Source organism: Carya illinoinensis, chromosome 2 (genome assembly GCF_018687715.1).
Source record: "Carya illinoinensis cultivar Pawnee chromosome 2, C.illinoinensisPawnee_v1, whole genome shotgun sequence".
In the NCBI taxonomy this organism is placed as follows: domain Eukaryota; kingdom Viridiplantae; phylum Streptophyta; class Magnoliopsida; order Fagales; family Juglandaceae; genus Carya; species Carya illinoinensis.
Window position 1 is genome coordinate 31746432 of NC_056753.1, and position 12987 is coordinate 31759418.

The 12987-nt window shown below is 37.4% G+C and overlaps 2 protein-coding genes across 6 annotated transcripts; one reads left to right on the forward strand and one right to left on the reverse strand.

Moving 5' to 3' along the window:
- Positions 1–1039: 1039 nt before the first annotated feature.
- On the forward strand, positions 1040–7683 carry LOC122300950 (protein indeterminate-domain 11-like). 5 transcript variants are annotated; one of them, XM_043111960.1, is made up of 5 exons: positions 1040–1561; positions 1593–1868; positions 1953–2349; positions 2805–3832; positions 7442–7683. In XM_043111960.1, exons 2-5 carry the CDS (start codon positions 1661–1663, stop codon positions 7537–7539), a joined length of 1731 nt encoding a protein of 576 aa, XP_042967894.1. In that variant the 5' UTR covers positions 1040–1561; positions 1593–1660; the 3' UTR covers positions 7540–7683. The 5 variants fall into 5 exon arrangements, with proteins under 5 accessions (XP_042967894.1, XP_042967893.1, XP_042967895.1 ...); XM_043111959.1 differs by having other exon boundaries at positions 1042–1517; positions 1606–1868; XM_043111961.1 differs by having other exon boundaries at positions 1524–1868; positions 7329–7443.
- Positions 7684–8282: 599 nt separating this feature from the next.
- On the reverse strand, positions 8283–12383 carry LOC122300951. Its single transcript, XM_043111964.1, has 2 exons — positions 12191–12383; positions 8283–8750 (listed from the first exon to the last, which is right to left on the reverse strand). The coding sequence occupies exon 2, from the start codon at positions 8736–8738 to the stop codon at positions 8547–8549; it is 192 nt and encodes a 63-aa protein (XP_042967898.1). The 5' UTR covers positions 8739–8750; positions 12191–12383; the 3' UTR covers positions 8283–8546.
- Positions 12384–12987: the final 604 nt, after the last annotated feature.

Here is a 12987-nt window from a genome sequence, read left to right on the forward strand (position 1 = left end):
TTCATATATAAATATACAATAAATTACGATCCTCAACTTACTTTGAAATATATGATTCATATATCTTTGGAAACAAAGGAGTTCTCCAATTGCTGCAAGAAAGAGGAGAGGCACTATTTAAATATGAGAGGTACTACAATTACAAATAGATCACATAAAAATAAACTTATAAATTGATAATGATTTTATATAATACGTTAAATCTACTTTACAATAAAGTAGTTTCATAAGCTAGCTAGCTTACCATATCTACATTAATTTATATATAGATTTACTTTTATAAATCTTTGTATGGTTAAAATATTTTTCTTTCATTATATATTTCTTCATTGTATATTAATAATATACATAATATCATAATAAAAGTATTGACACTACTCTAGTTTAATTACATATTTCACCTTAATAAAGAAAAATGTTATAATTTACATTTGCCGAGTCAGTCAACTTAGGCAAATATTACTTCAACACAAAACTTAATGGCTCTCTCAAGTTTCGATTTGAATTTGGATGATGGCTTTATTTATATATCAATGATACTGAAAGGATAAGGACGAAAGGTACAATTCTTTCATACTATGATTGAAATGAGAGTGAAGGAAGAGGAGGTCAATTGGTAATTTGGGTACTAGCCACGCATCCTACGATTCCTTGTCTATTAAATTAATTATAATCCACTGCATTTATTATCATAACTTTTTTTAATTTGATAAGCCATGCAAAAGGGTCAGAATTTCCAGCTTTGTTACAGTAAATAGTGATAATGAAATGAAAGATGTAAAAATGCTAACAAAAAGGTTGAAAAAGCTTTTAGCCATGAGGTTAGCTAGGAATTAATCAATTGATCAATCATGTCACTGTAATTGAAGAAAGCTGGGAGGGATCTTCTACAGATTATGTATAAACAAATGAATAAGGGATCTCTCTCTGTGCATACTAAAAGGATACTTTCTTCTTGCATGGTGGCTTTCTATTTTTCTTTTTTCATGCTTGCTTTATGAGAGATGGGAAAGGTGCGAGTGGTAGTGATTAAACAAAAGATTTTAGCAAAAGATTAAAATATTTTTAAAAGCAAATACAAAACAAATAAAAAGAGATTTTTCTGGGGCTGGGAAAGAGAACAGAGGAAAAGACAGAAAGTGCGACGTCAGAGTTAGCCGTAGGGCTAGGATTGTGGTTTTGGGGGTGCTGTTTTGGACTGTTTGAGGATCACAGAAGGGAGTCCGTTCACATCCACGTCTCTCTCTAAATCTTAAGATCAAACTGGGTATTTGTTTTTTGTTCATATTTGTGTGGCTATTGTTGGATTTTCTTAGAATTAGCAAGCTTGGATATTGAAACATGAAGGAGAAAAGTGGCTAGAGGGTCTGGTTCAGCTCTCTCTCTCTCTCTCTCTCTCTCTGCTTGTTTCTTTTTAGCTCTGAAAAAACAAAAGTTGTCTCTTGGGTTGGTGCCAAATCGAGAAGAAACCATCAGGGTATAGAGCGGGGATTATGGGTTTCACACACTATACATAGGTAATCAATTATTGCCTCTATTGGGTTCTCTCTCTAGTCTTCACTTAATTAAATAATTAGCCTCCTCTTCTTTGGTTTTTCCCTATAGATCTACGGCCATGGAGGAACCTTAGGATATTCAAGAATTTCTTACCTGCTAGAAGATGATGAAAGGTTTGATGTTCCAACAACAGATACAGCAGCCCGTTGTGGAGGAGAACATGTCTAATTTGACTTCTGCGTCAGGTGAGGCAAGTGTTTCTCCAGGCAACAGAACCGAGATAGGGACAAACTATTCTCAACAATACTTTGCTCCAACGCCACCCCAAACTCAACCAGTGAAGAAAAAGAGAAACCTTCCAGGCAACCCAGGTCTTCGTCCAATCTGAATTGTGTACTTTATGTGTTGTTAAATTTCCATTTTCTCGTTTAATTGTTTCCCTGGTTTTGAATCAGACCCAGATGCAGAAGTGATAGCTTTGTCTCCCAAGACTCTCATGGCAACAAATAGATTTATTTGTGAGATCTGTAACAAAGGGTTTCAGAGGGATCAGAATCTTCAACTTCATCGAAGAGGGCATAATTTGCCATGGAAGCTAAAGCAAAGAACAAGTAAAGAGGTAAAGAAGAAGGTCTACGTGTGCCCAGAACCTAGTTGCGTGCACCATGACCCATCAAGGGCTCTTGGGGACTTGACTGGGATCAAGAAACACTTCTGCAGAAAGCATGGTGAGAAGAAATGGAAATGTGACAAGTGCGCAAAGAAGTATGCAGTTCAATCAGATTGGAAAGCTCACTCCAAGACCTGTGGCACTAGGGAGTACAGATGTGACTGTGGAACCCTTTTCTCAAGGTAACTAATTCCAGATCCTTTTAGGGATGTATATGAATTACATGAGTCCTATTTAAAGCACTGCAGTCGGATTTTTTCGGTGAGAGTATGGGATTTCTCTATCCCAGAGAGTAAACCATAAATATATGCGTGCAATCATTTTAGTCTCTGGATAATAAATTTACATTCTTGTATCTGATACATTGAAGAATCCATGACTATACCTACCAGACTCCTACTGTTACACCTTAGAGAGAGAGAGAGAGAGAGAGAGAGAGGGAGTTGGGGGGGCCTCGGTATGTAGAATATTTAATATAACAGCTAATGTGGACTATCTGTCCATGGCTCCTAGAAAGCCAAAAAGAATGGTTGCAGAAAGAAATAGAGAGAAGCAAAGAGAGAAGGTCAATACTTTTGCAATGACTTAGTGACATTTTGCTTTTGTTTTCTTCTGTCCGTTTCTTTTTGGTTTTCAGGAGGGATAGTTTCATCACCCACAGAGCTTTCTGTGATGCATTGGCAGAGGAGAGTGCAAGAGCCATCACAACAAACCAACTTCTGTCCTCTCAAGCTGGCCCCTCATCGTCTCACATAAACCAGCTCCCACCCCGATACAATCCCCAACACCTCCCCGCATTTTCATTGAAGAAAGAGCAACAAAGCTTCAGTCTAAGACCAGAGATACCCCCATGGCTAGCTTCTTCTGGCCCACCACCTATGGATATCACCTCCTCATCTTCATTCTTCTCGACGAGATCAGATTATCAAGAATTCACACAGTCCCACCAAGATTTAGCCCTCCATGAAACACCACCAAACCCTAACCCTAGTCTCGGCCCCACTCTCCCTCCCTACCAGGCAGCACCCTCTCCACACATGTCAGCCACTGCATTGTTACAGAAGGCAGCACAGATGGGTGCAACCGTGAGCAACAATACTGGCTCATCACTAACCATGATGCAGAGGCCCACCCAGCAAGTTCACGTGCCTGCTGCTGCTGATTCTCGCAGCAATACAACTGGGAATTTTGGCTCGAATTTGTCCTCACGTGAAGAGATGGCCACTGGGTTTGTTCATGGTCTGGCTTCTTTTGAGTATAAAGCTGCAGGCCCTTCTGCCAGTACTGCAGCGACCACAGGAGCAGGTACTTGTGCGGCCTCAGGTGTTCCACCTTCCCTTCTTCATGACATGGTGGGCTCTCTCTCTTCTACTACTGGGTTTGAAGGAACTTCTTTTGAGGATGCCTTTGGTGGGATCTTGAATTCAAAGAAAGACGGTAATTCGCACGACACGCTCTCAAAAACATTCACCACCAGCAGCCATCTTGGTAGGGCTCATGAAAGCGGTGGTACTGGTGGTGGAGGTGGTGGTGGTGAAGGTTTGACTAGAGATTTTTTGGGTCTTAGAGCTCTCTCTCATAGCGAGATTCTCAATATTGCTGGTCTTGGTAATTGCATGAACACTTCTAATGAGCATCAAACCCAATCCCAAAAACCTTGGCAAGGTTAGCTCCTACATATCAAACTTCTCTTCTTTCGTTTTCTACAATTTAAATTTTTCTGTTTCCTTTCTTATCTTTTTTCTTTTGGTTATCAATCTTCCCAAAGGGAAGGACACATTTGAAATATTAGTATTTTAATGTTATATATTAGCTATTTTATGAATATTTTTGGTCGATCGGTCTTTTACTTTAACGTGTTGTAACTTTCTCATCATGTATGATTGTATATTAAAAATAAAATACTTGGAAAAGAAACCCTAGCTAATTAACCTAGCTATTTTTTTTCATTAAAAACAATCATACTGAGCAACTTCAAGGGAAAATGCATGGCTTTTCTCATTGAGTACGGAAAACACTTCAAGAAATATGACCGGCCGGGGCTAGTTTGGTTAGATAAAATCAAACTATCTCATATGATATAATTATTTCAATTTTAATAAATTTTTACATAAAATAAAATAAATAATTTAACTTTTTCAAATCTGAAAAAAAAAATTAATATTAAAAAATTATATTATAATAATATTTTATTCAAATTTTAACAAAATATCTATTCTCATCTCATCTGAAATGTATAACGAGACTAATTGGTTTTCTTATATTTATATAATGTTGTCAATTATTGAGGTGATCTTTATACTGCACTCGATTAATTTTGAATGAACTTAAATCATGAACTTGTAATCAACATAATGAAAAGGGTACTTCCAATTTGAGAAATATTACATGCATATTATATACACCAGTACTACTTAAGGAAGTGGTGTTTCAAAAGAGAAGAATATATGATCCTCCACAAACTACAAAGCTGCATGTTATAGAAACATCGTCATTTTTTGTGGGATTATTCCATTTATTTTTCAGAATAACTTTGGTATATTCATAACTAGCCTTGTGATAGTAGTTTCTTAATTCCACAGATGCAAGTATATATATATAGGATTTGAATGTAAGAGATTATAATAATGAAATCATGAGTTTAAATTATCATGTGACGTCAAATTATATGCGTGTGTAGGGACTTTTATTGGCATATCTTAACTCATTATGGATTATGACTGGATATATACTTCATGAAGAAACTATAATTATTGACCTGACTTTTTGGATATCGCCTAGATGTGGCGCCCAACGTGTCTTTAGTTTATGACACTACATATATATATATATATGTGTGTGTGTGTGTGTGTGTGTGATGTCATGTGTGGCTCTTAATTATTTTAGATATTTTCATCGATAATATATATGCATGATTGAGTTGCAATGGCTTATACTCATTTCTGTCTATAATTTGTGTAAAGTACACTTTTTGCATTATGGGTAAAATTTCTTAATTTAATCTCACTTCATATATATATATATATATATATATATATATATAAACCTAGTGACGTAACTTTATAAAATCCGTTAGATCAATTTTATAATAAAAATAATTTTATAATCTGACATATTACATTAAGCTATATTAATTTGTGAGTTTATTTTTATGTAATTAATTTGTGGCTAAAGTATTTTTCAATATATATATATCTAAGTTAAACCAAATCGTTAAACTGATGATCCCCAATCGATGTCTAGCTAACTCTAGGGCTCTCTTTTAAGCAAGGCGCCAATGTGCATACATGTCTGTATAAAGTTTTGAGGGATATGCGGATGATGGGTACAAAAGGCATTGGATTCTATAATGGAAAGATTCGTCTAGTGTGCAGAGATTTTCAAGTCAGCTTAGTTTAGATATTGTGATCTATTTATTCCAAAAACAAAACGAGATGCTGTTTGTCACATGATGTGGGTCCGAATGGGATTCAATCCCGAGGGATCGATCGATCGAGCTGGGTCACTCGTGTTCGTTTGGCTTATATATACAGACATTCTTACCATTTTACACTAAAGAGGTAATTAATGCTCTTTATATATGCTTAGCGAAAAAAAAAAAAAAAGGCTTTATGTGTTTTTTTTCCTTTATTTTTACGTGCATCTTGTGATCTTTTTTAATGCTTGATCGCGTGGCCCAAAAAAAAAGGAAGCTCAATCGAAAACCTCGATTCAGACAATTGATCAATTTCACAAAGGCAGATTTGTATAAATAGGATTTAAAAATAATATATATATATATTAACTCTTGAATATTCTAATAGGATGTTCACGTAGTGCATGTGAGTTTTGAACAAATTAGGGACCCAAATGTCTCTTAATAATTTTGAGCTTTACTTCCATGGAAGCGCTTCTTGCAGTCTTATCGTTTTTATGGAACCATTCTACTTAATTACAGTTAAAATTTTCATTATATGTAGAAGGATATATATGTAGAATTACTGTTTCTGGCCGGAACATGTTCTCATGCAGAGTTGCCTGGCCTCATTCTTTCAGGATGCGCGTGAGAGAGAGAGAGAGAGAGAGAGAGAGAGAGAGAGAGAGAGAGAGAGAGAGAGAGAGAGAGATTTAAGCAATAAAAATGTGGGTGTTATCACAAAATTAAGGTAGGTAAATGTATCATGATTAGCCTATCATCAGGTAAAGTGGTGCAGTGAGAGCTTTATATAATGAAGGATGCAAAAAGATGCTCATCCCTAAGACTGCAGTGTTTGGTCAATGGGGGGGAGATGTATGCTAAGTGTAGCTTTGAAAGTAGTGTTGGCACCTGTCAATCACTAGCTTTAATAGTCGAAAAGTTAAGATAAATTACAGATTCCTGATCTGAACCCCCACCGCCCCCCCCCCCCCCCCCTCTCTCTCTCTCTCTCTCTCTCTCTCTCTCTCTCTCTCTATGTGTTACTGTATAGATAATGTGTGTGTGTATAATATATATATATATATATATATATATATATATAATCATGGAGAATGGGAGAATGCATGCATATGCTCATGATAAGTGATCCTCTCGCTTTATCTATCTGTCGTGAGTTCATGCCGGAGTATCAAGCTTCTAGCTAGAAAAATGAAATTAATATGTATATTAATTTATTGTGATCGGATAAAAAGTAGATTTTATTAAAAATATATAGTATTAATTTAAAATTTAAATATGAAGAAATTAGTATTAATACGTAAATTAATATGCAATTTTATTTATATATAGTAAAATTTTAAAAAAATTCAAAAAGTATAATCCACATACGTTAAAAAACTCATCGAATAATTCATTCAATTTAATAATTAGAGCTAATAGTTTAAATATTTGGGTAAAATTGTGTTTGATATTAAATGTGCTAAATACCAAACAATCTCCTGGACCGGATAGTTTGCTCTAGAGTACTGAAGATATATATGAGATCGGGTAAGACACAAAATCATGAGGAAGGAACTTATATATATATAATTCTCTAGGACGCTGAAAACGTACAATTCCATGTTTGTCATTTATTCATCATGTATACTCTCTCTCTCTCTCTCTCTGCGAACAATTTCTGTGAAGAATAATAAAAAAAGAAAATTAACGTTTGGAAATTCATAAAGCAAACCCACTAACTAGCTATCTTTGATCACTACCTAGACATGAAGGTGATTGCAGAAAAGTGTAGGATGGTGGGGACATGCATGCATGGTTCCTATTCCTAAACCCATGTTCGCTCTTTGATATTCGGCGCCGATGCCGTGTTAATGTAGGGTGGCTTTTTGTCGGGCAGAGATGGAAAAACAAACATTATATGGTGGTACCTCCAAAAGCTGGTGATCAAATTAAAGCTGAGCGTTGTCAGGAATGATCGATCGATGAATGGCTGGCTAGCTGTTTTTTGCGTATTTCGATGGCCAGGCAGTTTTAGTACTCCTACTACTAATGCCACGAACGAATTGAACGAGTTGACTTGTCATTGAATAAAGATGCATGCTCGCTCTCCTTCCTTTTATATGCATGTGTTAATAATAATGCCACCTTTATATTTGACATTAAAGTACCTCTCGACCCTGCTCCCTTTATATGGTCGGACCGGTTACCTTGTATTTTCAGATATCATGCATTATGGTAGCATTTTGCCCTGAAATATTTTAACTTTCTCAAATGCTACTTATTACTACATGACTTCTCCTTTTTGATAGGACGGATGGGGAATCTTAAGAGGTATACTTTAGCGCTCATAAAAAGTTACAATCATTATTTAGGATGATGCCAGGTGGTCATGTTTCTTTTGTATATTTAATGCATGAAATTAAAGAAAACAATGGCAGAACTTTTGGGTGGTTTGCGAGGTTTAATGCATGAAATTAGCACTATGTACCCCAAACAAAAGGGGGATAAGAGGAATTGAATAATTAGCTAATACCAATGAAGTTTCTGATATTTGATTGTATTTTCTGAAACGGATCTTAAAGACAGAAATAAATATTGTAAGAACTACTACATGTTTTCAGCGAGTTCTATTTTTTGAATGAGCCAAACTAACTATATTCTCCAGTACTACCATGGAGTTCAAAATTAATTGCCCCATCATGATCAGTTAAGGCAGACTGCGCAGATAAACATCTTGCATGGGGGGAAATTTTATTTTTCACTGGGAATAATGTCATTAATTTCTTTTCTTTCTCGATGTGACAATACAAAAATTTCACATATAACCAAGTTGAATGTCTATCAACAATGTCATTTCTCTAATTTCAGAAGGTTTATTATACATTGTCTTTACCATCAAGCTAACTAACCCCCAAATTACCTCACTGGGAATGCGGCTGTGCTTCATGATTAATACTGATTAACCATTCTTTGGAGTCACTTTCATGGATGCTTCGAAACATCCTTTGGCTCCTGTTTTGTTGACACTGCTGCAGTTGCTGCTGCTGTCATGGCAGCTGCTGCCGCTCCCAACTTCACGCCACCTGCAGCCTTCATTGCACCGGCTATTTTTGCAAATGCGGCCACTCCTCCCACAAGTATTGCCCGCAAAGCAACTGTCGGTTTTATGGCCATACCTTATGTTTCCTGCAATTTCCCACACCATTAACATGGATAGTTGAACATTCCACGCACACTGAACCATAAATAATCTTTACAAGGTATAATAATTACACAGGCATTGCTTTTCCTTTTTTCTTATAGGTCTGACAAATAAGTATATTTCTAATAAAGGTATCTGTTCTTTTTTGTTGATAAATACTAACAAAATATTTATACTTGAATATCTCAATTGCCAAGGCCATAAACATTTTGAAGACTACATGTAATCACAGACCTCAAGATCTAACATAGGGAGCTGATGGTCCTCATAAAATATATCATGATTGTCAATACAGGCAGACGCCAAGGTTCACTGGAGGTTCAAATTAAATGGAAAATTTATTTAACTGGTATCATTTTCATCTCTTGCATGTCTTACTGACAAATCAAAGCGAATGATATTGTCTCTTATAACAAAATCATGCAGCTCATAGAACCATCAAATAATGAGTTTCGATGGGGATTGGCCTCCAAATCCACCTTTTTTACATGCAACTGAACTGATTTAAGGCATTGAACGACTAATTAATTATACTCTAGAAATGCAATATCAAATCCAAGGGCCCAATTGCATGCAACCAATCACAGCCTTGATGGTCAACCATACTTTTGAAAAATGTAAAATTTGAAAAGTAAAAAAAAATGACTACATCCAATTTTATAAAATCTTTTTTTATAAGTATTTTTAGAAGGGAGCTGTTAGAGACACAAAAGGATCCCACACACTGATGTGGTACAATATCAATATGTCACGTGTCCATTTTCCCTAGCCCCTCTTTCCCACTTTCCCTCTCTCTCCTCTTTCCCCTAGCCCCTCTTTCCCACTTTCCCTCTCTCTCCTCTTTCCCCTGTGCACCCCCTCCCCTCAGCAGCGCCCAGCACCACCACAGCTCGTCAACAGCCACCACCAGTTGCCGTTCCCCCCTCACCGGTGACCCCCGATCGGACCCAGCCCCCCCCCCCAAACAGTGCAGCCCCTCTCCCTCTCCTCCTCCCGAAATCGAGCCGCACGTCCCCTTCTCTCTCCCGTCGTTGCCAAAGCCGTTGTCGCAGCCCAACTGCGCCACCGCACCCAGCCCCTTGTCAACATAAGCTTCTCCCCTAGCCACCAGAGCCCTTCTCTCTCTCCCTTCTTCTAAGCAGCGCATCCTTGTCTCGGTAACTTACTTATTGGTGCTCCACGCCGGTGTTGCTGCTTGGACTGCAGGCGTCTTCTGCCACCATGAGGTGGTCAGATGGTGCGAGGAGGGGGCACGGGGGAGGGGAGGAAAAAAAAAATAGGGGACATGTGGCACACTAGTAGTGTGCCATATCAGTGTGTAGGATCCTTTTGTGTGTATAGTGTTTTCCTTTTTATAAAAAAGATTTACAACCGGCATTATCAAAATGCCCATAGAACTGCATACATCCAACTTTACCTACCACCCCCATCCATCACCCACACGCTGTTATAAGTCTCCACCACTGGGTTTCCTGAAAAACCGGAACATGTACTTGCTAAATTGGATGGCATCTCAGCAGCAGTTCTTTTCAGAAGACTCTACTATTGACTATTAAAAGCAGTTGACAAGCCTTCTTCTGCCATTTAAGGTGTTTTAACTCGTTCAGTTCATTATGCCACATAATTTTGACTGGAAAATAACATCAGGTGCCCCAGGGCAATCAGAAGGGAACTTCATGCATGGTAGAACCTAAGGACCTATGATGTTAGCTACCAACAAACCAAAACAAGAACTAAAGAAAACGAGTCACCAATTTAAAAATTTTGGCTCTTTTTGCATGTCTACCATGTTTTCCATGCTCTCCAACAAGATCATTCATCATCACATATTCCAGTTTTCAGGAAACCAATGGTGGAGGGTGAAGAGTTCCTAACAGTGTGTGGTGATGGATGAGGGTGGCAGGTAAAGGTGGATGTAGTTACTGACAAACCAAAACAAGAACTGGTCTTTTTGCATGTCCACCAGGAAAAGTCCATTTTTTCCATGGTCTCCAACAAGATCCATTCATCTCCCACCTTGATCTCTAAAAATCATAAAACACTCTGATCAAGATTCTAGGTGTTGACTTTCAAAGATGAATTGATTTCATTTCTGAACCTGTAGTCCAGTTCAATGTTTCAACGAATAGCAGAACCTTAAAGTGCAACAGTGACATTGTTTTCCCTTGACCAATCCCACCAGCAACGTTGTACCCACTCTAGAAAACTAACCCCAATAAGCATAAAAAAAGGACAGGGGAATCTACAAATACAGTGATTAATGGCTCCCCTAATTGTGGAGAAACTAGGGCTATCTAGCAAGCAACTACAGGGACACAACTTACCCTGCTCCCTCTATTTTCTTCCAGAAAACAGAAGAGTCAAAGATGAGGTATTCTGGAAAGCACTTTCATCATTTTTTACAGCAATTTGATTCTTGCTCAAGAAGCAAGAAATTTTTTTATGCTGTAGTAAAGGCGCGCCCATAGTGGGCAACCCTTACGCTTCATATGCCCACATATGAAGAGGCTATTAAAGGGCTTTGATGGTTGGGCCTTTAAGGCCAGCCAGGGGTTACAATTGGAGGGGCTATATATATAGCTCCTTCCCCTTTAGAGCGGGTTATTTCTTCTACAAAAACGAAAATCTTTCTCTCAAAATAAGTGTCTCTTAGTCCTGACATTTAGGTTGTGGAATATATGAGTGTTGTCTGGTGGTTACCACGTGACACATATACCATCGCTGAGGATGAATTCAGACAAATAGCAACGGTGGATAAGTCTATGGAACAACCGCACCTGATACAAGATTTGCCACTAGAGGTAACATCGTTCTGCTGTGTCTGATCTAGAATTTCTAACATATACAAACCAAACAACACCTTAAGTTTTCAGTCTCCCACTTCGGTAACTAATGGTTCAAAGCTCCAACCTAGACAAGGCATTTTTACCAAAGGGCCAAAATGGGGAAGAATAAAACAACTAAAATATTTCATTTCATCTGATATTTAATGAAAAATGCATAGTTGTTGCATAATGCCAACACGTACATTTGCTTGCATTCGTAATTGTTAGGTTTAACTATTTGAGCTTCTATTATATCGAACAAGAATCACAAATACATAAAAAATTATACAGTAAAGCCTGAAATTGGCTGGCAAATGATATATTCGAGACGAACATTCTTAAAATTGATGTTCTATCGCTCCGTAGAACATTTCCCATATAAAAAAATAAAATAAAAAATCATATTCTCTTATTTGTATCTCTGTTAACTGCAAATTAGTCGATTATTACAAACCCAAGACAAATCACCAAAACCCAGAAAATATGTCAGCTCATATACCAGGTTTCATCCATCATGAATAAAATTCAAGCACAAATTTCACAACCCAACAACGGATACAAGAAAAGCATATGTAAGAGTTAGAGACTCAAGAGCGAACCTATATTTTAGGGAAAGACGCCGATCCCGTCGAAGAGTTGAACCTCTTTGGCACAGAGAGAGAGAGAGAGAGAGAGAGAGAGAGAGAGAGAGAGAGAGGTGTGCACGGATGCCGCGGGCTGTACCGTTTTGCGCTTTTTTCCTCGATGATGCTAGAAATGAGGCCTGCGACGAGCACGGGGCTCTGTGAGTCTGTAAGACGGTAACATTTCATGGCTGAGAAGCACAACTTGTCGTGGTAAAACGACGACGTTGAATCGGTGTTCAGTACATCCAACGGTTCCTCAAGATTCAGTAAATCCAACGGTCACAAGGGTAAAGCACTTTATGCGATCTACGCGCGACATCGTGCTTTTGCCGTTTTATTCGTCTCTTTTTATCTCTAGTTTCTATAATTATCTCTCGAGTAATGATAATCTTGTAACTTTTTTTATAATTTTGATATAATCATGTTAAATTAAAAGTATTTACGTAAAGTATAAAGTAATATTATTTTTATAAGTTGTTTTATAAAAATATCATTCTTTTAAAATATAATTGTATAAAAATTATAAAAAATAATTGTAAGTATATCATTTTCTTAATCTGTCGAGGGGGTAAAGAGTCACTCAAGAGTGTAGGTTAGCAATAACCCTTTAGATTCTTGTAATTGTACCCGGACAAGAGAGAGAGAGAGAGTATATCATTTTCCTAATCTGTCAAGGGGTAGAGAGTCACTCAAGAGTGTAGGTTAGCAAGAACCATTTAGATTCTGGTAATTGTATCCTGACGAGAGAGAGAGAGAGAGAGAGAGAGAGA

Bases quoted from the DNA above. Each gene is read 5' to 3' on its own strand.
- LOC122300950 (XM_043111960.1), top strand. From the start codon at position 1,661: ATGATGAAAGGTTTGATGTTCCAACAACAGATACAGCAGCCCGTTGTG. The intron at 1,869-1,952 runs GTCTTCGTCCAA...GTTTTGAATCAG, and splicing joins AAACCTTCCAGGCAACCCAG to ACCCAGATGCAGAAGTGATA. The intron at 2,350-2,804 runs GTAACTAATTCC...TTTGGTTTTCAG, and splicing joins TGTGGAACCCTTTTCTCAAG to GAGGGATAGTTTCATCACCC.
- LOC122300951 (XM_043111964.1), bottom strand. From the start codon at position 8,738: ATGGCCATAAAACCGACAGTTGCTTTGCGGGCAATACTTGTGGGAGGA.